The sequence below is a fragment of the Phocoena sinus genome, chromosome 20 (assembly GCF_008692025.1).
Source record: "Phocoena sinus isolate mPhoSin1 chromosome 20, mPhoSin1.pri, whole genome shotgun sequence".
In the NCBI taxonomy this organism is placed as follows: Eukaryota; Metazoa; Chordata; class Mammalia; order Artiodactyla; family Phocoenidae; genus Phocoena; species Phocoena sinus.
Genome location: NC_045782.1, coordinates 44,829,081 through 44,852,930, shown reverse-complemented (window position 1 = coordinate 44,852,930; position 23,850 = coordinate 44,829,081). Strand labels below are relative to the sequence as shown.

The 23,850-nt window shown below is 40.2% G+C and overlaps 1 protein-coding gene across 6 annotated transcripts in view; it reads right to left on the bottom strand.

Annotated features, from left to right (window-relative positions):
* Positions 1 to 4,463: 4,463 nt before the first annotated feature.
* CEP95 (centrosomal protein 95) overlaps positions 4,464 to 23,850 on the bottom strand; it is a 59,460-nt gene continuing 40,073 nt past the window's right edge. For 5 of the 6 annotated variants that reach the window (XM_032616015.1, XM_032616014.1, XM_032616016.1 and 2 more), the window contains 9 exons: positions 13,015 to 13,154; positions 12,124 to 12,213; positions 10,870 to 10,999; positions 9,705 to 9,874; positions 9,517 to 9,591; positions 8,159 to 8,311; positions 5,449 to 5,595; positions 5,089 to 5,160; positions 4,464 to 4,800 (listed from right to left, as the gene is read on the bottom strand). In XM_032616015.1, coding sequence (XP_032471906.1) covers positions 4,624 to 4,800; positions 5,089 to 5,160; positions 5,449 to 5,595; positions 8,159 to 8,311; positions 9,517 to 9,591; positions 9,705 to 9,874; positions 10,870 to 10,999; positions 12,124 to 12,213; positions 13,015 to 13,154 — 1,154 coding nt within the window. In that variant the 3' untranslated portion in view covers positions 4,464 to 4,623. Of the gene's footprint in view, positions 4,801 to 5,088; positions 5,161 to 5,448; positions 5,596 to 8,158; positions 8,312 to 9,516; positions 9,592 to 9,704; positions 9,875 to 10,869; positions 11,000 to 12,119; positions 12,214 to 13,014; positions 13,155 to 23,850 lie in introns of all 6 variants that reach the window. The other variant, XM_032616017.1, reaches the window with a different exon arrangement.

Here is a 23,850-nt window from a genome sequence, read left to right as displayed (position 1 = left end):
AGTAAAGATGGAGAGCACGTCACACTCAATCTTTGAGACCACTCACTCCTCCCAAAGACGATGCTGGCATGGCAAGAAGGTGGAGAACCATCGACACCAGAAGGACAAAGTTTTGCTTTTTAACTGAGGTACGACTGACATACCACATTATATAAGTTTCAGGTATACACCATAATGATTTGATATTTGTGAAGTGATCACAATTAGTCTAACATCCATCACCACACAGTCATAAAATTTTCTTTTCCTTGTGATGAGAACTTTTCAAATCTGTCTTAGCAACTTTCAAATATGCAATACATTGTTAGCTATACTCACCATGCTGTACATTACATCCCTATGACCTATTTTATAACTGAAAGTTTATACCTTTTGGCCTCCCTTCACCCATTTTGCCCATTCACCATCTCTGACAACCACCAGTCTGTTCTCTGTATCTATGAGCTTGGTTTTGGGGCGTGGGAGGGTTTGTTTTTGTTGTTTTAAATTCCGCATATAAGTGAGATCATATGGTGTTTGTCTTATTTTACTTAGCATAATGCCCTCAAGGTCAATTGTGTTGCAAATGACAAGATTTCCTTTTTTTTAAAAAAAAATAGCTGAATATTTCATTGTGTGTACATACACATTTTCTTTATCCATTCATTCATCCGTGGACTTTTAGGTTGTTTCCGTATTTTGGCTATTGTATATAATGCTTCAGTGAACATGGGGGTGCAGACAGCTTTTCCAGTCAGTGTTTCATTTTCTTCAGATAAATACCCAGAAGTGAAATTGCTGAGTCATATGTTAGGTCTGTTTTTAATTTCTTGAGGAACCTCCACAGTGGCTGCACCAATTTATATTCCCACCAGCAGTACACCAGGGTTCCCTTTTCTCTACATATTTGTCAACACTTCTTTTTGGTAACAGCCAGCCAAACGGTTATGAGATGATCTCTCGTTGGGATTTTGATATGTGGTTTTGTTTTGCATTTCCCTCATGATTAATGTTGTTGACCACCTTTTCATGTACCTGTTGACCCTCAGTATATCTTCTTTGGAAAAACATCTATTCGGTTCCTCTGCCCATTTTATAATTAGATTGTTTGCTGTTCAGTTGTATATGTGCTTTATGTATTTTGGATATGAATCCCTTATCAGATGTCTGATTTGCAAATATTTCCCCCCATTCAGTGGTTGCCTTTTCATTTTGTTGATGGTTTGCTTTGCTGTGCAGAAGCTTTTTGGTTTGATGTAGTCCCACTTGTTGATTTTTGCTTTTGGTGTCAAATCCAAAGAGAATCATTGCCAGGACTGATGTCAGTGAGCTTACCACCTTTTTCTTCTAGGAGTTTTATGGTTCCAGGTCTTAAAGTCTTAATCCATTCTGAGTTAATTATTTGTGTACGGTTAAGACAGTGGTCCAGCATCATTCTTTTGCATATGGCTGTTCAGTTTTCCCAACAGTATTTATTAAGAGACTGTCCTTTCCCTGTTGTATATTCTTGGCTCACTTGTCATTAATTGATTATATATTTGTGGGTTTATTTTGGGCTCTCTGTTCTGTCCCATTAATTTGTGTCTTTTTGCCAATACCATGCTGTTTGAGTACTATAGCTTTGTAATATAGTTTGAAACCAGGGAGCCTCATGCCTCCAGCTTTGTTCTTCAGGGGGCAAAGTTTTAAACGCAGTTCAAATTTAATGTTTTTTTAATATAAGAAACTGGTCACATCAGTCAAATTCTGGGTAATGGTTCAAATGGCTTGAAATGCCAGATAAAACATGTTTTCAGCATGTCTGGATTTGGGATCTAATAGATTACTCTATAAGATGCAGCTTAAACCCCAATTTTGGATTCCTTCTTTATACCATTTCTCTTAATGACATCATCTTCTGTCTGCCCTGCCTGTCTCTTTCTCCCATTGCAGACTCCCCCTAACCGTTTTTCAACATGATGCCTCTTTCCATTGCGAATAAATTTCCTCTACACCCTTAGTTCCCTCACTAAAGGTTCTATTCTCCTGCCTTACCTCAACACAGGTTCTCTTTTCCTTCTTACATTTTATAGGACAGGCAGGTAATTTCTCCAGTGCCCCACCTGATATAGTAATGCATATATACAACTAGACATACATAGTTTAAAAAAAAAACATAGTTCTCATTACAAGTTAAAAAAAATCTGTGTGAGGTAACAGATGTTAACTAAACTTGAATCATTTCATGTACACTTATCAAATCACTGATATATAAAACTGTGTAAGTTTATATATCAATTATATCATTAAAACTGGGGGAGGGTGACTCTTCATCACCCTTTCCCCTCATCCCTAGTCTTGCTTTCCAGAAGCTACTATTCCTAAACTTTCTGTCAGCTCTTCTGGTATTTCCGTATTTCTAAATGATATGGTTAATAGCGCACTTCATTAATTTTAGAATCTGGTTTTTTTGGGGGGGTGGGGTGGGGGATATTTAAAGATTTAGTTCTCACACCAACCACCTCATTCTGTAACACCTCCACCCCCACCCTATACAGTTATAGTTAAGTTATAGTTCTAAGTAACTTTTCAAATGCATGACTATGATGTGCTTTTCCTGGGTTCTTCTGGGCAAACTGGATTCACATACAATCCTCTCTCCACTGGTACTTGGATAGCAACATCCCTCCACTTGCTGAGTTAGTTACCACTTCATTTGTTTTCTATTTTTCAAAAATGCATTGGCATCTTTTATTTTTGTTTCCTCTCCTATAAAGAATGACCTTTGCTTGGCAGTCCCATCCCTTTCCTGGTAAATTCCCTCACTTTTTCTTCTTTTTGGTTAGTCCCAGTTAATTAGTTTGGTAAAGAGCTAGCAGAAGAGTCCTCCTAAAACATTAAAAAAAAAAAATAAAACAAGTGTAATGATGCCTTTATAACAAATTCAAATAGTATATTAAGCAAAGTGAAAGTTTATATAATCTACCAGAGTCACAACTACTATTACATTTGGGGACTGTTCTTCCAGACCTTTTCTACATTGTATTGACTATACTGCATTATAACCACACAAGGCCAGCTAGAAGTCCAGTGCGCTATCCATTGTGCCACAGAGCCAGTTACTGCATTATATATATGATACCCATTCATACCATAGCTTTTTAAAGACTTGCTCATTTTACCCAAGGATATAGTGTATTTTTTTTTTTAATTTATTTTTGGCTGCATTGGGTCTTCGATGCTGCACATGGTCTTTCTCTAGTTGCAGCGAGCAGGGGCTACTCTTTGTTGCAGTGCACGGGCTTCTCATTGCAGTGGTTTCTCTTGTGGTGGAGCATGGGCTCTAGATGCACTGGCTTCAGTAGTTGTAGTTCGTGGGCTCTAGAGTGCAGGCTCAGTAGTTGCAGCATACGGGCTTGGTTGCTCTGCGGCATGTGGGATCTTCCGGGATCTTCCTGGACCAGGGATCGAACCTGTGTACCCTGCACTGGCAGGAGGATTCTTAACCACTGTGCCACCAGGGAAGTCCCTTGTGTGTATATCTTTCTATGTAGAAGTTCTTTATCATTTTTCTCTAACATTTTTAGAACTTACGTTCTAGCTCTTGTGCATTTCCCCCATCCTGTCCATTCACCTGCACTGATTGACTTGTCACTATATATATATTGCAGCTATCTGCATGTCTTTCCTTCATGATGCTCCAAATTTGGCCATCTTCCAAGTCTTTAACTCAGGAAGCCCCTGCCTGCCTACAGGCCCTACACTGTCAGCTGCCATTCCAAAAGGGCAGCACTTGGGACCATAGCACTGGATACAGCTGCCTACTCTTTTCTGCAGGATAATCAGATCCCACCCCATCATGCCTCCTGGCCTCTATTATTTTTCATACGTTACTCCCTATATGCCCTAATGGGAGCCTCACTTCTCCCTTCCAATCCTTTTCTGGTGCCCTCTGCCATTCTCTGGCTTTGATCAGTAACTCCCCATATGCTCAATTGCTCTGAAGCCTCCCTCCAGCTCCTGGCCTTCACTGAAGCCCTCCTCTCCAGGAAGGACACCACCCTTGAGTGGGTTTTTCTTCTTCCCCATCTGCCCCCATACTAGAAATAGGGTGTACTCTTGCCCACTTCAAGTCCATTATGCCTCCTTCCCACCTGCAATCACTAGTGCTCTTTTGAGCACCAAGGGCCTTACACCTGTCACCCCTCCCAACTGATTGATAGAAGCCATAATGCATAAATTCTCATCTTCTAGCCTCCATGTGAAAAAGCTACACACACTTAACCATCCTATCTTTAAGGTTTAACCCTAAGTAAGTCTCACCTCTAATGACAAGCCCACACTTCAGCTCTTTTCTGATTTAGAGATCTTTTTTTGGGGTCCTCAAGTGTTTTTTTTTTCTTTTTTACTGTTTTTGTTCACCTACAGCAATAGGCTTCAGAAGCTGGCTGCTCAGTTGCTTTCGTGCACCTCTTTTAAAGTTTTAGGTCATAAATTCAAAGCAATAAACTTGAAGAAAATTTTTATTTTCAAAGTTAGTTATTTCATAAAAAGTATTAGTCAGTATATAGGTAAGTTATTTAGAAGTGATTCTTCTGGGTTAGATTGTTTACCAAGGCAGAGCTAGAACTGAGCCAGTAAAGTCCACACCTAGGAAGTCTGGCCTCATAGGAAGGGATTTTTACTGTACTGAAAGGAAGCCAGATGAAGCCGAGATTTGAAGCGCTCAGCTTCCAATTCCCGGAAGAAAGCATCATCGTCGTTCTGTGTTATCATGTACTGCAGCTGTTGAATTTCCTTCTCCATCTTAGATCTCAGTTCCCTCTTCACCTTATACAACATCTAAAAGAGAATTCATGTCATCCTGCTATTCACAACATCGATCCAGGCCCTCATGTATTTTTATTCCCTCTCCACCTTCCTGCTCATCAAGCTTCTGCAGTAATTTTAATAATTTCTCAGCAGCTCTTACAGAGACCTGAACAGGTAAAGTTAAAATCACAGAATACATGTTTTGAATCGTAGATCGATCTTATTAGTATCCTCTCCATTCCCCTTAAAAAGTGTAGTACAGTTGTTTCCCATTTCTTAAAAATGTAAATAAATGATTTCTATCTTGTTAATGATTACCTGGGCCTGGGATTTCTCTCTGGCTTTGAGCTCTTGACGTTCCTGTGATATGGCTTCTGCCAGCAATGAAAACTGTTTACAGGGAAGAGAAAAAAACCTTGTATTTGTCTGTAGTCTAAATGTAACAATTCTTATGTTCATAGGCTTAAAATCTTCTTTATTTTAATGGAAATAGGGCAATATTCTATACTGTGGTCAAGCACTAGCTTATTTTACCTTAAATTTCAGTCAGTCCAACCTGTATAGTGACAAGTTCCAAATTAATATGTGGAGGCTTACTTGTTCAGACTAAGCTGATGTCTGACACCAGGCAGTCAGGATTAAGCACGTCAGAATGTAAACTAGCAGCAGTGAACCCACCTGGTCTTTATAGTAGTTCTCCATTGAGTCCAGTTCATTTTGGTGCTGTCTCTTTTGTTCATCTCGCTTTTCTTTGGCATAGTTTCTTAGGTCTCGTAATCTTTGCTTTTGAATTTGTAAACCTTCTTCAAACAGTTTCTTAAATATCTGCCAGTTATTTAGTCAGAAAGATAGTTATGGTGAATTTTCATGGAGGAATAAAATTCTGCCCAACTAGAGGTATGTAAAAAATCTATGTGAACTACAGTCAGCATAAAGTAACAGCTTTATTGAGATATAATTCACATACTATAAAATCCACCCTTGTAAGATGTATAAATCAGTAGATTTTACTATATTCAGAGTTGTGCAACCATCACCACTAACTGCAGAACATTTTCTTCACTCCAAAAAGAAACCCCATAACCATTAGCAGCCACTCCCCCTCCCCCTCCCCCTAGCAATCACTACTCCACTTTCTATGCCTACAGATTTACCTATTCTGGACATTTCATATAAATGGTATCATATAGTATGTGGCCTTTTGTATCTGGCTTCTTTCACTTAGCATAGTTTTTCAAGGTTCATCTATATTATAGCAGGAATCACTATGAAATTCTTTTTTTCATTGCCACATAATACTCTATGGATATACCACACTTTATCAATTCACCAACTGATAGACGTTGTTTCCTCTTCTTGGCTGTTATAAACAGTGCTGCTGTGAACATCTGTGTATAAGTTACCTAGGAACAGAAGTGCTGAATCATATGTTTAACCTTCTGAAGAACTGCCAGACTGTATTCCAAAGTGGTTGCACCATTTTATAACCCCACCAGCCCTGCATGTGTGTTCCAACTTCTCTACATCCTTGCCAGCACTTTTTTATTTTAGCCATCTTAGTGGGTGAGAGTTTACCTCACTGTGGGTCTGATTTGTATTTCTTAAATGACTAATGGTATTCAGCATCTTTTCCTGTATCCCAAAGATTCTTAACTACTTTCAGAAAAGAACTCTCAAGCAGCCATGTATATAGGAAAAGAACCCTAGAGTAGAAACAAACACTGCATGTACACAGCTGAGGGCCATGTGGTTATTATCTGACTAGGCCAGAGGTACACAAACTGTTCAAAGGATTCGGATATGCTCACTTGTCCTCCACTGACTGATCAAGAATTCTTACTAAAGTACAGTCATGCATTTATCAGCCGGCAGTATTGCCTTAGTGTCAAATTACTTAACCTCTCAAAGCCTTAGTAGTGTCCTCTAGAAATGAGGATAATAGTATGACCCACTTCAGAGTATTGAGTCCCATTAAGTATAATTACCTTAATGTTTTAGTCTAGAGATGAAATTTATTGCTAGTTTGGAATCCCAAGCTTGATTAGGATGAGATAGCAAATACCTTGTGGAAAGATCTCACAGTATATCTGTCCTACATTATTTTCCAGGTTTTGCGTGGAATCCGAGGTCATCTAATCACACCTTAAATTCCTGTCTCTTACAACATGCTCCCAAACCCCTAAAGCAGGTGTCCTGCAGAAGTACCAACACTTGGGACATCAGAGGGAATTAAGACCTCACATTAAGATAAGGACAGTAGAGAAATACAGATGAAGAGGCACATGAAAAGATGCTCAACTTCACTAATTATAAGAGAAATGCAAATCAAAACCACAATGAGGTATCACCTCACACCAGTCAGAATGGCCATCACTAAAAAGTCTACAAATAAATGCTGGAGAGGGTGTGGTGAAAAGGGAACCCTCCTACACTGTTGGTGGGAATGTAAGTTGGTGCAGCCACTATGGAAAACGGTATGGAGGTTCCTCAGAATTATCATATCCAGCAATTGCACTCCCAGGCATATATCCGGACAAAACTAATTTGAAAAGATACATGAACCCCCTGTGTTCACTGCAGCACTATTCACAATAGCCAAGACATGGACACAACCTAAATGTCCATCAACAGATGAATGGATAAAGATGTGGTATTTATATACAATGGAATATTACTCAGCCATAAAAAAGAACAAAATAATGCCATTTGCAGCAACATGGGTGCAATTAGTGATTACCATACTAAGTGAAGTCAGAAAGACAAATACCATAAGATACCACTTATCTGTGGAATCTAAAATATGACACAAATGAACCTATCTACCAAACGGAAACAGACTCACAGACATAGAGAACAGACTGGTGGCTGCCAAGGGAGAGAGGGTTGAGGGGAGGGGGTTGGGGGAAGGATGGAGTGGGACATTGGGGTTAGCAGGTGCAAGCTTCTATATATAGGATGGATAAACAACAAGGTCCTACTGTATAGTACAGAGAACTATATTCAGTATCCTACGATAAACCATAATGGAAAAGAATATATAAAAAATAGTGTGTATATATATGTATAATATATACATGTATATATATGTATAATATATATATTATATTCATATATATATGAATCACTGCTGTATAGCAGTAATTAACACAACATTGTAAACCAACAACAATTAAAAAAAAAGACAAGGGCAGTAGAGACAGAGTAGACTGGGATGCACTATGGGGGTAATAAAATGAGGTGTGGGCAAGTCTGAACTCTAGCCAGCATTTTGGACTTGCATTTGGATTTTGGATTCACACTGGGACAAGAGTCACAAAGAAGGTGGTCCTAAAAGGTAACAGACAAAATTTACCTTCTTAACTGGATTGGACAGAAAAGCAATATTTACCATTTCTTCCCGGGTTCTCATTCTCATCATTTTTGAATGCAACTGAACTTTATAATCATCATAATATTTTCGGGCACGAACAGTCTGCTGCCGATTTTCTTTTATCTTTGATTGGGTCAACTTCTGCCTGTGAATGCGGTCCTTGAAGTCTTGCTAAGAAAGGGAAGGGGAAAAAGAGGTAAGGACGAGAGGAAGACAGACTCCAGTGTTCTCATCTGTCCCACTCCCCAACACGATGTCTTCAGGCCGGGTATGGAGGGCCAGTAGCCTGCTAGCTGGGCATAGAGTGTGAAAGCCTGTCCGTCCCCAGAAATCCTTTAGTCTTTAGTAGGTTCATCACCTCAGTCAGAAGAGCTGCCCCACAGTCCCGTGGTTAGGACTCCACGCTCCCACTGCAGGGGGTGCAGGTTCAATCCCTGGTCAGGGAACTAAGATCCCATATGCTGCGCAGCCAAAAAAACAAAACAAAACAAAAAACACACAGAAGAGCTGCCCCAATAAGCCCCCAAGGCTGCAGAGAGCAGCAACAATCCTCATGGACTGAGAATCTCATCTCCCCTTTTCACCAGGGAGTCATCTAAGCCATACCCAGATGCCTGCTTAAAAGAAGTAGAAAACTGGCACCCTCAAAGATGTTCAAGCAGAGCTTGAGTTAACAGAAGTATCTATATCAAAACTAAGGAACTTAGGTGATATCTTAGCAAAGTAGTGAGGGTGAAATGAAGTCATGTACACAAAGCCTTCAACTAGGTGTCCAGACACTTGTTTTCTTTTCCCCACACCAGAGTCTCACATGCAGTTCCTGATGGCTTCCCCTTCTTTCTCTGAAACTGCTTAGAATTATAGTTCTCATTGCTTATCTCTAGACTCAAGTTTCTTCCTCTGGCTTATTGTCTTTGATCTCTGTCCTCCCCCTTCATGATACTCAGAGGATAATGTTGTACTATGTACGATTCTCAGTCCAAATCATAATGGAGGCATAGACAACCTCAGCTTTCTATTTGGGACCTGAGAAAGAAAGGAGGACAAAAAACACTAAGTTATAACCACCTGGTACCTCGAAGAGGCTTGGAGGTAGAGACAAACCTGGATTAAAATCTCAACCTTGCCCTTGCTGATTATGGTGGGACCCAGGGCAAGTTAACATCTCAAAGCTTCAGGTTTTCCATTTCATAGAAAACGTTTCTATTATGTTACTATAAAGACTAAATGAAACTGTGTATATAAAGTATCTAGCACCTTACCCTCTCATCAATTTTGGTTAAAGACCTAAATGCTTCCACAGGTAAGTGTAAGAGGTATGAGTCAGTGGGGATATTGCCCAGCTGGTACAAATAAAAGTAATTAATATAACTTACCAGTCTCTTGTTATGTTCATATTCTTTCTTGATAAGCACAGTAAGGAGGTCGTGCCTTCTCAAGGCTTCTTCTATCTTTAAGTGGGATACAAGGGAACGAGGTTAATAATTCTATTCGCTAGATTATCAAGGATAAGCTCTGCCCCTTTTTGGTTTATACTCCTATGCGTGATTGACAGTTATCTTACTTCATCCTGAAGTTTCTTCTTTGATCGATTTTCTCTGTATGCCTCTTTTTTGAGCTGTTCAACCTGTGCAATTTGCTGTCTCCACATTTTGCCTAGTGTTTGACCAGAAACATAGAGGAACGGAAACTGCTCCAGCATCAGGGGCAGGAGACTGCGTTCATTCACTTTCACTGCAAGGTAAAAAAAAAAAAAAAGATGCTCTTAATCTGAGAAACTCACTGACAGCTTTTAAGAAGAAATCTCATCCCACCTTCCTGCGAGATCAAAGCTTATCTAAGTGATGTGGTTCTGAGCCTGAAAAGAACAATTCTAAAAGTGTGTTATTACGTTTGCATTCCTTCTCTGATTGGGATAGCCAATTACTAGTAAGGATGAAAATAACCTCAACATTTCTGACTGATGACATGCTGGTTTTGTGAAGTCCATCCTAACTGCTCAGCTGATTCAGTGCCTGGGGTGGATGCTGTGTGTGTGGTCAAACTGCCTCCCAGGAGGGCTGAGGAGTGTTAGTCTCTGTCTGATGGGATGTAGTTAGAAGGCCAGTGGTCTTTGAAACTGTACCCTGGCACCAACTGTCAATGTAACAGGAGCTGGACAGGCCCTCTGCTTGCTTTGGAGCACCCCTTTGGTTCTACCAACTTCCCAGAAACAAAAGACAACCAGCATGAGTGAGCAGAGTGAAGCTAAAGCTGGAACAGCTGGTCATAGCCATCACATTCCTTTGGTGCCAATATATTGGTATATATTTAAGAGTTTTAGAGAGGGCTTCCCTGGTGGCACAGTGGTTGAGAGTCCGCCTGCCGATGCAGGGGATGCGGGTTCGTGCCCCGGTCCGGGAAGATCCCACATGCCGCGGAGCGGCTGGGCCCGTGAGCCATGGCTGCTGAGCCTGCGCGTCCGGAGTCTGTGCTCCGCAACGGGAGAGGCCACAACAGTGAGAGGCCCGTGTACCGCCAAAAAAAAAAAAAAAAAAAGTGTTTTAGAGAAATGCCTCATTAAGAGTTTTATCTCTCTTTTACAGAAATCTAGCATATGGCAGTGAGAGAAGAGGGAACTTTCTCCAGCTGACTGGTAGATGCTGGTTCTCAGTGCTGTGTCCTTGGCATGTAGCACACACTTTCAAAGGATGCCAGTTTTCCATAAAGTACAATTTTGTGGTTCTTACTTGGAATTGCTTTATTTGGCTTTGGCAAGCCACCTCTTGGACCTGGAGTTGTGGTTTTTCTAGAGTAAATCTTCCAGGGCTGACTATGTTTTGGAGTTCCTTTATGAACAGTTTCTCTGTATATTTTTTCCTTAGGAGCAGATATAAAACAGAATAGAAATGAGAAGTCTAATAACTTTCATACATCATCTTAAATATTACATAGGGACAAAAATAGTTAACATAATCCCCAGCCAAACCACCTTACTTCAAATTTCTAGTCTGGGGATTTCCCTGGTGGCACAGTGGTTAAGAATCTGCCTGCCAACGCAGGGGACATGGGTTCGAGCCCCGGTCCAGGAAGATCCCACATGCCGCAGAGCAACTAAGCCCGTGCGCCACAACTACTGAGCCTGTGCTGTAGAGCTGTGAGCCACAATTACTGAGCCCGTGTGCCACAACTACTGAAGCCCATGCACCTACAGCCCATGCTCCACAACAAGAGAAGTCCCACACCACAATGAAGACCCAACACAGCCAAAAATAAATTAATTAACTAAAAAAAAATTTCTACAGTCTGGTTATTTACCTACTCTAAGTTAAATGCCTCTTTAGTTTCTGGCATCCTTTGGAATTTGAAAAAGCACTGAATCTTTTTCAAGTTTCATAGTTGCCATAGCCCCACACCCTAAATACAACTACTAATGATGTTCTGATGTACTTGCTTCTTTTGACAACCTTTTAAACGTAGATTAAAAAAGTTCTTAAACGATGTTTAGTTTTAACCACACTGTATGCTATATCCTGTTTTGTTTATGAACATTTTAGCATTAAGCATTTTCTCCATGCTTTCATTTAGCTTCTGTAACTATTCTTTTGAAAGGCAACGAAACTTATGCTTTGGGTGTCTTCCAACCAGGCATGGAGCAACTGGGATTTCCTGTCTTCTTTTACTCTCCCTCTTTAACTTGTCAGCCTAGACTATCTTTTAAAGCCTTGGTGAACTAATAAGCAATAGAAGCCCTTAAAAACTGATGGAAGTTTTAGGCAGGAGGGAAAAATACTAGTTTTGGGTACCATGTCTTGCCACATTTTAGCAACTTGCCTACCTATGAATAAAAGAAAATCCCACATCATGAAATGAAATTCTGCTTTTTTCTAAGGGGCTAATAATGATTAAGGCCCTGTTGATTTTTTTCCTTTTAAGAAGATCATCTCTGTACTTTACACTGATCTGATCAAATGGCATTTATTACAGTAGAGACTTTTACCCACTGTTTCCTCCTTGTCATTTATTCCTAGAGGTCCAATATTCTCTTGAACTTTATTTCTTCTTAGTTCCTTTTCAAATGCTTCAGTTATTGCCTACAGGGGTAAAGGCCATATGATATTATAGTTATTAAAAACATACAAATGAAAATGAAGGAAAAAAATCAATCTAAGATTCTGCCATTCCATTCACTTTTTAAAAGTTCCTTTCAGGCTATATATATCATTAAATATACATTATTTAACAGATATGTAATTGGGACATAAAACACAACTTTACATATTTTTTGTGTTCTCACAGTTCCTGTAACTATTTTGATACACACTTGAGTGGAAGTTACATGTTTGAGTTGAAGTTACATGTTATTTTAAGACATCTAAATTATGTTTTCACCATTATAAAACATACTGTAGCAAACAACTTAAGTGTTCTAAATTTATGCTACATTTCAAAATCCCTATTCCACAGTAGAAAGTCTTCCTTAGTAATCATACATTCTCCTGTTGAACCCTAACAGGAGGGGTCTCATTCCTGTTTGGGCATTTTCATCCTATCTGTAATTCAAATAGCCAGTCACATTTAATCCACCTCAAATTCTCTTCATTTCTAAAGCTCTCTCTGAAAATGCCTGTCTACACTGATATACTTTCTTAACCCACTAGAGTACTGACTAAGCTGTATCTAATAAGGTTAGTTTTCTTAGAGTTTCATGAGTACAAGTTTTATGTTCCCTAATGGGGGACGTAAAAGCTATGTCACATAATTTTGTCATCCACTCAGCTCAAGAATATTAAATGCATTTTAAGCCTTTAGTCAACAGCATGTTCACTGTAGCATCTGGCTAAGGGTAAATGGTAATGCCTGCTGCCCAATGGCAGTCAAGTGATGGGATATACCTTTGCTTGAAATCGGCGGATATCTGTTTCTTTTGGCTTTCGCTGCCTTTTTCTCTCCATATGGAACTGTTTGTTTTTGTTAATTGGAGATGGAGAAAGTGAATGAGCTCTGGAGGGTGGCTTTCTATGCATGGCAAGTCCTACAACACAAGAGAGACATGTACCATCAATTTCTGACAGTCAGAAATGTTAAGTGGGCACCAAACAGTTGACTGTTACCAAATCCAAAGAGACTATGGATGTGCTAAATGTACTCTCTCCTATAACTAATTTCTGTTTGTTTATATGTTTAATCACACCAAGCAAACGGACTAATGCACATAATGTGTACTCAAAATGTCTCAAAGAAGTACTAAGGTTCTATATTCAATTTTGGGTTGAAAATTGTGCAACATGTGGAATGCCTCTGCACACTCGTGGTGGTGGAGAAAAAGCCACCTGAGCTGTATGTCTGCTATCCTTTCACCTATCTAGGTCCTGAGGAGGGGGCTGTAAGTACATGTACACATCCTTATAAAGCAGAATGCTTATACGCAAAGGTTACTGTAGCTTAGCAGTTTTAAGCAGTCCTGTTCTTCCCTACTTAGCCATCTAGCCCTCCTAATTCCATACTGCCTAAGAGATCTAATGAATTACGTCCCTCCACAAACCTTTTTATGTTCCACCGTTTATAAATATGCTCAGGAATCTGCTAATTGTGAGGAGGGGGACTCCATGCCTTTTTGGAAAAGCAAATAATTCAATATAGCTCTAAGGTCAAGGAAATTTATTTGATACCCTTCTAAATAAATTTTCCCAGAAAATTAAAATGTCCCTGAGCTTTTTTCTCTTCACTCTCTTTTATTTCAAATCTTTCAAATTAATTTAAAACTTAAAGATGTTAACCTGACTTGCACGATCTATTTTAAATGATGTTTTAATAACACTTTTATTATGTCCACAATGTATTCTTCTTTAGAAACTGAAGAGCCAATAAAAATAACATTTTAACTTATAATGTGTTTTTAAGATGGGATACAATGTACATGTCAGGGAAACATGTAGGTTACTGGATGACGGTTCCTAGAGATTACCTGAGTCAAATTTAAGCGAAGACAGATGAAATAATCAAGAGAACGAAGAAGTACTCTTGGAGTAAACAAAACAAAACTGAAAAGGAAATTTTGGATGAGAAATGGATTGCTTCTAGAGAAACAAGGGATGACCAAAGTCGATAGAAGTGAATGGAAAACATGCAAAGTTTTAGTTGGTGGAAGACAGGATAATTATTTGAACAAGCAGTAGGAAATATCTGCAAGGATGTGGCAAACCAGAAACTGTCATGCATTGCTGATATGAGTACAAACTGGTGCAATCACTTTGGAGGGGAATTTGGCAATGGTGAAAAAGTGTAAACTCCTCAGTCTAGCAATTCTAGTAGATATAGATCCTAGAGAAACTTCTGCACATATTTACAGGTTGTTCATTGCAGAACTGTTTGCAGTTATGAAATCTGGAAACAATCTATATGTCCTGCAATGGTGGGGGGGACATATATATAAATAAAAATACATACTCATACAAATGGGGTACACTGTATGAACTCAGTTATGCAGTAGTTAAAATGAAGAACTGGAAGTATCAACATAGATTTTTAAAACAATGTTAATAGAAAAAAAGTTGCAGAATAATATATATCTGTATATTAAAAAAACATAAAACAATAGTATATTTAGACAAGTAACAATGCTATTAAAGTATAAAGACAGGGATGAGATGGTCCAGTTCAAGATGGCAAAATAGAGGCTCCTGAACTCACCTCCTCCCACAGACACTGAAACCTAACACTAAATATAGAATATTCCCTCTGAAAGGAATCCAGACACTAGCTGAGTGACATGAGAAAAAACCCACATCAAAAAGGGTTGTGGCACACCTTAATCTACTAGGAGCCATTAAGAATGAAAAAAATGGTTTGGACAAACACAAAGATTTGAGAGCCAACCAAGAGCTAGGGATGGGCTGAATGATAAGAGTCATCTCCTATGCAAGACTACTCCTTCAAGACTGGGAGAGTGGCTGTTTTATCTAATGCACAGAAACCAACACAGTCAGGAAAACGAAGAAACAAAAGAATATGTTCCAAACAAAAGAACAAGAAAACTCAAGAAACAGATTTTGATGAAATGGACAAAGGATTTACTTGATAAAGAGTTCAAAATAATGGGCATAAAGATGCTCACTGAGGTCAGGAGAACAATGAGAATTTCAACAAAGTGAGAATTTTAACGAAGAGAAAATATAAGAAAGTACCAAACATAAAAAAATATTTTTAAAAAATAACATCTTAAGTACCAAACAAATCACAGAGCTAAAGAATACAATAATGGAAGTTGAGAGTCCGCCTGCCAATGCACGGGACACAGGTTCGAGACCTGGTCCCGGAGGATCCCACATGCCATGGAACAGCTAGGCCTGTGCTCTGGAGCCCACGTGCCTGGAGCCTGTGCTCTGCAGTGGGAGAAGCCACCGCAGTGAGAAGCCCATGCACCGCAATGAAGCATAGCCCTTGCTCACCACAACTAGAGAAAACCTGCGTGCAGCAACAAAGACCCAACGCAGCCAAAAATAAGTAAATAAATTAAAAAACCAAAAAAGAATACAATAATGGAGTTCAACAGCAGACTAGGTGAAGCGAGAGAAAGCATCAGCCAACTTAGGGCAATGGAATTCATCGAAACGGAAGAGCAAAAAGAAAAAACAATGAGAAAAAGTGAAGATGACTTAAAAGACTCCATCAAGTGGACCAATATTCACATTATAGGGATCCCAGAAGGAGAAGGGAGAAAGTGGCAGAAAGCTTATACAAAGAAATAATGGCTGAAAACTCCCCTAATCTGGGAAAAGAAACAAGACATTCAGATCCAAGAAGCCCAGAAACTTTAAAATAAGATAAATCCAAAGAGACCCACACTGAGACATATTATAATTAAACTGTCAAATTTAATTTGAGAGACTCTTAAAAGCAGTAAAAGAAAAGCAACTTGTTATGTACAAGGAAACCCCTATAAGACTATCAGATTTTTCATCAGAAACTTTGCAGGCCAGAAGAGAACAGCAAAATATATTCAATCTGCTGAAAGAAAAACTGCAACCAAAAATACTCTACCCAGCAAAGCTGTCCTTCAGAATTGAAGGAGAGATAAAGAGCTTTCCAGACAAGCAAAAGCTGAATGAATAAGGAGTTCATCAACATTAGTACAGCCTTACAAAAAATTTTAAAGGGACTTTTTTTTTTTTTGGCTGCACTGCACCATGTGGCTTGTGGGTTCTCAGTTCCCCAAGCAAGGACTGAACCCAGGCCACGGCAGTGAAAGTCTGGAATCCTAAACACTAGGCCACTCTGTTAAAGGGACTTTTTCAAGCTGCAATAAAAGGGTGCTAATTAGTAACAAGAAAACATATAGAAATGTATAAATCTCATTGGTAAAGATAAGTAATTATTTAAATTCAGAATACTCTAATGTTATAATGGTGGTAAGTCATATACCAAATCTAGTATGAAGATTGACAAACAAAAATAGTAAAAATAACTATAATTACAATAATTTGTTAACGTATACACAAGGAAAAACAATGTAAAATGTGGCATCAAAAACATAAAATGAAGGGCAAGTAAAAATGTAGAACTTTAATATGTGTTTCAACTTTTCACCTTAAAATATGCTGTTATAAATATGTTTTATATAAGCCTTATGGTAACCACAAAGCAGAAACTTAGATACACAAAACAAAGAGAAAAATCTAAGCTACTATTAGGGAAGATCCTCAAGTCACAAAGGAAGACAGCAAGAAAAGAAGAAAGGAACAATGGAATTACAAAGCAGCCAGAAAACAATTAACAAAATGACATTTAGACCATATCAATCAGTAAATAATTACTTGAAATGTAAATGGACTAAATTCTCCAATCAAAACACACTGAGTAGCTGAATGGATTAAAAATTTAAAAAGACCCAACTATGCTGCCTACAAGAGACTCCATCTTTAAGAACACACACAGACTAACAGTGAAGGGGTGGGAAAAGATATTCCATACAAATGGAAACCTAAAGAAAGCTGGTGTAGTAGCTATACTTCTAACAGACAAAATAGACTTTAAGACAAAAACTATAATGAGAGACAAATAAGATCATTATACAATAATAAAAGGGTCAATTCATAAAGAGAATATAATTTTATGTAAGTTTTTTGCACCTAACATTGGAGTATCTAAATATATAAAGCAAATATTAACAGACCCAAAGGGAGAAATAATAGTACAGAAATAGTAGGGGACTTAGATTCCCCACTTTCAGCAGTGGATAGATCACCCAGACAGATCAATACGGAAATACTGAATTTAAATTACATGTTAGTCCAGATAACTTAACAGACATTTACAAAAAACTCTTATGCCAAAGCAGAATACACATTCTTCTCCAACGCACATGAAACATTCTCTGGGATAGATCATATGTTAGGCCACAAAACAAGTCTTTGAAAATTCTAAATGACTGAAATCGTATCAAGCATCTTTTCTGACCATGATAGTATGAAACTAGAAATCAATTACAAGAAGAAAATGGGAAATTCACAAATACATGGAGATTAAGCAATATCATATTAGCCAACCAGTGGGTCAAAGAAATCAAGAGTAATTTTTAAAATCTTAAGAAAAATGAAAGTGGAAATACAATGTACCAAAACTTATGGGATGCAGCAAAAACAGTTGTAAGAGGAAGTTCATAACAATAAATGCCTACATTAAAAAACAAAGATATGACACCTAAAGTCAAGCACCAAAATAAACAGGTGGAACTATATCAAAGTAAAATTCTGTACCACAAAAGAAACGATCAAAGAAATGAAAAAAACCACCTACAGAATGGAAAAAAAAATTGCAAATCAGATCTCTGATAAGGGGTTACTATACAAAATATATAAAGAATGCTTACAACTCAATGGCAAAAAACCAAATAATTCAATTTAAAAATGGATAAAAGACCTGAAGAGACATTTTTCCAAAGAAGATATACAAATGGCCAACAGGTACATGACAAGGTGCTCAACAGCACTAATCATTAGGGAAATGTAAATTAAAACTACAATGAGATGTCATCTCACGCCTGTTAGAATGGCTATCATCAAAAAGAAGTAGCAAGTGTTGGCAAGGATGTGGAGTAAAGGAAACCACTGTGCACTGCTGGTGGGATTATAAATTGGTACAGCCATTATGGAAAACAGTATGGAAGGTCCTCAAATAATTGAAAATAGAATTACCATATGATCCATCAATTTAATCTCTGGGAATATATACAAGGGAAACAAAAACACTATGTTGAAGAGGTATCTGTTTCCCCATGTTCAAAGCAGCATTATTTACAATAACCTAGACATGGAACAATAGTAAGTGTCCACTGACAGATGAATGGATAAAGATGATGTGGTATATACATACAATGAAATGTTATTCAGTCATAAGAAGGAAGGAAATTCTACCATTTGTGACAACATGGATGGACCTTGATTCCATTTTGCTAAGTAAAATAAGTCAGAAAGAAAGACAAATACTGTATGAAATCACCTGTATGTGTAACTGAAAAAAAAAAAAAAGAAACCAAACTCACTTAAATGTGGAAATCTTAAAAAAAAAAAAAAAAAGCCAAACTCATAAAAAGAGATCAGATTTGTGGTTACTAGAGGCAGGGGGTAAAGGGTGGGGGAACTGGTCAAAAGGTACAAACTTCCAGTTGTAAAGTAAGTACTAGGGATGTAATGCACAGCATGATGACTATAGTTAACCCTGCTGTGATGGTGTATTTGAAAGTTAAGAGAGTAGATACTAAGAGTTCTCATCACAAGTGAAATATTTTTTTTTTTTTATATCTACATGAGATAACGGATGTTCTCCCACAGGAGTGAAAGTTCTGAATCCCATGACAGGCTCCCAAGCCTGGGGGTTTGGCAACAGGAGGAGGAGCTCTCAGAGAATCTGGCTTTGAAGGCCAGTGGGGTTTGATCACAGGAATCCCACAGAACTGGGGAAAACAGAAACTCCACCCTTGGAGGGTGCACACAAGGTCTTGCGTGCACCAGGACCCAAGGAAAAAAGCAGTGATCTCATAAGAGACTGGGCCAGACCTATCTGCTAGTATTGGAGGGTCTCCTGTGGAGGCAGGGGGTGGCTGTGGTTCACTTCAGGGACAAAGACACAGGTGGCGGTACTTCTGGGAAGTACTCATCAGCATGAGCCCTCCTGGAGGCTGCCGTTTTCTTACCAGGACCTGGCCCTACCCGACAGCCTGTGAGCTGGCTGTGTGCTGGGATGTCTCAGGCCAAACGGCCCACAGGGCAGGAACACAGCCCCACCCACCAGCAGGCAGGCTGCTTAGTCTTCCTGAGCACACAGCTGCCCAGTTAACACACCCCTTGATACAGCCCAGCCCACCAGAGGGACAAGACACAGCTCTACCCACCAGTGGGCAGGAACCAGTCCCTCCCACCAGGAAGCCTGCACAAGCCTCTTAAGACAGCCTCATCCCCCAGGGGGCAGACAGCAGAAGCAAGAAAAGCCTCTACCCTGCAGCCTGCAGAATGGAAACCTCAATCACAGAAAAGTTAAACAAAATGAGACAGCAGAAGAATATGTCCCAGATGAAGGAACAAGATAAAACCCAAGAAGAACAACTATGTGAAGTGGAGATAGGCAATCTATGCAAAAAAGAATTCAGAGTAATGATAGTAAAGATGATCTAAAATCTCAGAAAAAGATGGAAACACAGATCGAGAAGATACAAAAAATGTTTAACAAAGACCTAGAACAGGGGCTTCCCTGGTGGCGCAGTGGTTGAGAGTCCGCCTGCCGATACAGGGGACATGGGTTTGTGCCCTGGTCCGGGAGGATCCCACATGCCGCGGAGCAGCTGGGCCCGTGAGCTGTGGCCGTTGTACTCCGCAACGGGAGAGGCCACAGCAGTGAGCGGCTCGCGTACCGCAAAACAAAACCAAACAAAAAACAAACAAAAAAGACCTAGAACTAAAGAACAGAGATAAATACAATAACTGAAATGAAAAATACACTAGAAAGAATCAATTGCAGAATAACTGAGGCAGAAGAACGAATAAGTGAGCTGGAGGACAGAATGGTGGAAATCACTGCCAAGGAACAGAATAAAGAAAAAAGAATGAAAAGAGATGAGGACAGTCTAAGAGACATCTGGGGCATTAAATGCACCAACATTCACATTATAGGAGTCCCAGAAGGAGGAGAGAGAGGGAAAGGACCTGAGAAAATACTGTAAGAGATAACAGATGAAAACTTCCCTAACACAGGAAAGGAAACAGTCACCCAAGTCCAGGAAGCACAGAGAGTCCCAGGCAGGATAAACCCAAGGAGGAACACGATGAGACACACAGTAATCAAACTGACAAAAATTAAAGACAAAGAAAAAATACTAAAAGCAACAAGTAACATAAAAGGGAACTCCCATAAGGTTATCAGCTGATCTCTCAGCAGAATCTCTGCAGGCCATAAGGGAGTGGCATGATATATTTAAAGTGATGGGGAAGGAGTCAAGATGGTGGTGTGGGAAGACATGGAATTCGCATTTCCCCACAACTAGGGTGCCTGCCGGCTGCTGGTGAGAGACTCTGACCCCCAAGGAGACGGGAGGAACCCCAGAGTGAACCAGTAGGACGTATGGGAACCGAGGGGAGAGGAGAACTGGAGGCCAAGATTGGCGCCCCTGAGGCCGGGGAGATCAGGAGAGGCAGGTGGGAGGGACTCTCTGGGAAGAGCGGGAAAGGAGCAGCGGGTGATTGCCTGGCCCACTCGGGCCAGGGAGCTTGCTGAGCTGCCAAGCCAGTTCTCCCTGCTCCAAAGCCCCATCCAGGCTGCGTGGGTCCTGGAGGCATAGGAGGGAGGCTGGGGAGATCAGGAGTGGCAGGCGGGAGGGGCCATCCAGGAGGAGTGGGAAAGGAGCAGAGGGCTATTGCCCTGCCAACTGGGGCCCAGGGAGCCTGCTAAGCTCCCAGGCTGGTCCCCTGTGATCCAAAGCCCCCTCCTCCAGGCCATGTGGGTCCTTGGGGGCATAGGAAGGAGGCCGGGGAAATCAGGAGAGGCAGGTTGGAGGGGGCCTCCAGAAGGAGCAGGAGTGGAGCAGAGGGCAACTGCCCTGCCCACTAGGGCAGAGGGAGCCTATTGAGCTCCCAGGCCAGTCCCCTGCCCTCCAAGGCCCCCCCTTACCCCACCTCCAGCCACATTGGTCCTGGGGCATAGGAGGGAGGCCCAGGAGATCAGGAGAGGAAGGGGGGAGGGGCCCTCCCAGGCCCCAGACCAGAGGAGCAGAAGAGGAGAGGAGGGCATTTGCCCTGCCCACTTGAGCCCAGGAAGCCTGCTGGGCTCCCAGGTGAGGTCCCCTGCCCTCTGAGACCAGGGGTGGGAGGCACACCTGGGCCCCTTCTGTTCCTTGACCCTAAGCCCCACCCCCCACAGCCCCCAGGGCCTTTTCCAGCCCTGTGGGTCCTGAGCATTGGCCCCGCCCACCACACAAATCTCCCTTGCTTAGGCCTCCCTCTCCACAGCCAAGGGCTCCCCCACCCCGCCCTTTTTATTTTTCTTTTCCCTCCTCTTTTTTACGATTGTGGTACTGATGTACTTCCCAGTTGTTGATTCATCTACATTTTTATTTTTACACTCTTTTTAACGTATCTATTAGTTTCCTAGTCTAATTTTATTTTTTACATTGTTATTGTTCTATTTTTTATTTTTTGCTGCCCCACGCGGCTTGCAGGATCTTAATTCGTGAGCTCTGCAGTCGGAGCTCCAAGTCCGAACCACTGGACTAACAGAGAACCTCAGACCCCAGGTAATATTTATTGGAAGTGAGGTCTCACAGAGTTCCTCATCTCATCAGCACCAAGACCCAGCTCTGCCCAACAGCCTACAAACTCCAATGTTGGAAGCCTCAGGCCAAACAACCAGTAAAACAGGAACACAATCCCACTCATTAAAAAACAAAAAAAGAAACAGCAAAAAAATGTCACAGATGAAGGAACAAGGTAAAAACCTACAAAACCAAATAAATGTAGAGGAAACAGACAATCTACCTGAAAAAGAATTCAGAGCAATGACAGTGAAGATGATCCAGAATCTTGGAAACAGAAAGGAAGCACGGATTGAGAAAATAGAAGAAATGTTTAACAAAGATCTAGAAGAACTAAAGAACAAACAGAGATGAACGACACAATAACTGAAATGAAAAATACACTAGAAGGAATCAATAACAGAATAACAGAGGAAGAAAAATGAGTAAGTGAGCGGGAAGACAAAATGGTGGAAATAACTGCCGAGGAGCAGAATAAAGAAAAAAGAATGAGGGCTTCCCTGGTGGTGCAGTGGTCAAGAATCTGCCTGCCAATGCAAGGGACACAGGTTCGAGCCCTGGCCCGGGAAGATCCCCCATGCCGAGGAGCAACTAAGCTTGTGTGCCACAACTGCTGAGCCTGAGCTCTAGAGCCCACAAGCCACAACTACTGAAGCCTGTGCACCTAGAGCCCATGCTCCACAACAAGAGAAGCCACAACAATGAGAAGCCCTCACACCACGATGAAGAGTAGCCCCTGCTCACCGCAACTAGAGAAAGCCTGCACACAGCAACGAAGACCCAACACAGCCATAAATAAATAAATGTATTAAAAAAAAGAAAAAAAGAATGAAAAAAACTGACAATCTCAGAGACCTCTGGGACAACATTAAACACACCAACATTCGAATTATAGGAGTCCCAGAAGAAGAGAAAAAGAAAGGGTCTGAGAAAATATTTGAAGAGATTATAGTGGAAAACTTCCCTAACATGGGAAAGGAAATAGTCACCCAAGTCCAGGAAGCACAGAGAGTCCCATACAGGATAAACCGTAGGAAAAACACATCAAGACACATATTAATCAAACTAACAAAAATTACATTCAAAGAAAAAATATTAAAAGCAAGGGAAAAACAAAAATAACATACAAAGGAATCCCCATAAGGTTATCAGCTGATTTTTCAGTGGAAACTCTACAGGCCAAAAGGGAGTGGCAGAATATACTTAAAGTTATGAAAGAGAAAAACCTACAACCAAGATTACTCTACCCAACAAGGATCTCATTCAGATTCAATGGAGAAGCCAAAGGCTTTTCAGACAAACAAAAACTAAGAGAATTCAGCACCACCAAACCAGCTTTAGAACAAATGCTAAAGAAACTTCTCTAAGCAGGAAACACAACAGAAGACCCACAAAAACAAACCAAAAGCAATTAAGAAAATGATAATACGAATATACATATTGATAATAACCTTAAATGTAAATGGATTAAATGCCCCAACCAAAAGACACAGACTGGCTAAATGGATACAAAAACATGACCCGTATATATATACTGTCTACAAGAGAGCCACTTCAGAGCTAGGGACACATACAGATTGAAAGTGAAGGGATGGAAAAAGATATTCCATGCAAATGGAAATCAAAAGAAAGCTAGAGTAGCAATACTTGTATCAAATAAAATAGCCTTTAAAATAAAGACTGTTACAAGAGATAAAGAGGGACACTACATAATGATCAAATGATCAATCCAAGAAGATATAACAATTATAAATGTTTAGGCACCCAACATAGGAGCACCTCAATACATAAGGCAAAGGCTAACAACCATGAAAGGAGAAATCGACAGTAACACAATAATAGTATGGGACTTTAACACCCCACTTACACCAATGGACAGATCATCCAAACAGAAAATAAGTAAACACAAGCTTTAAATGACACAATAGAC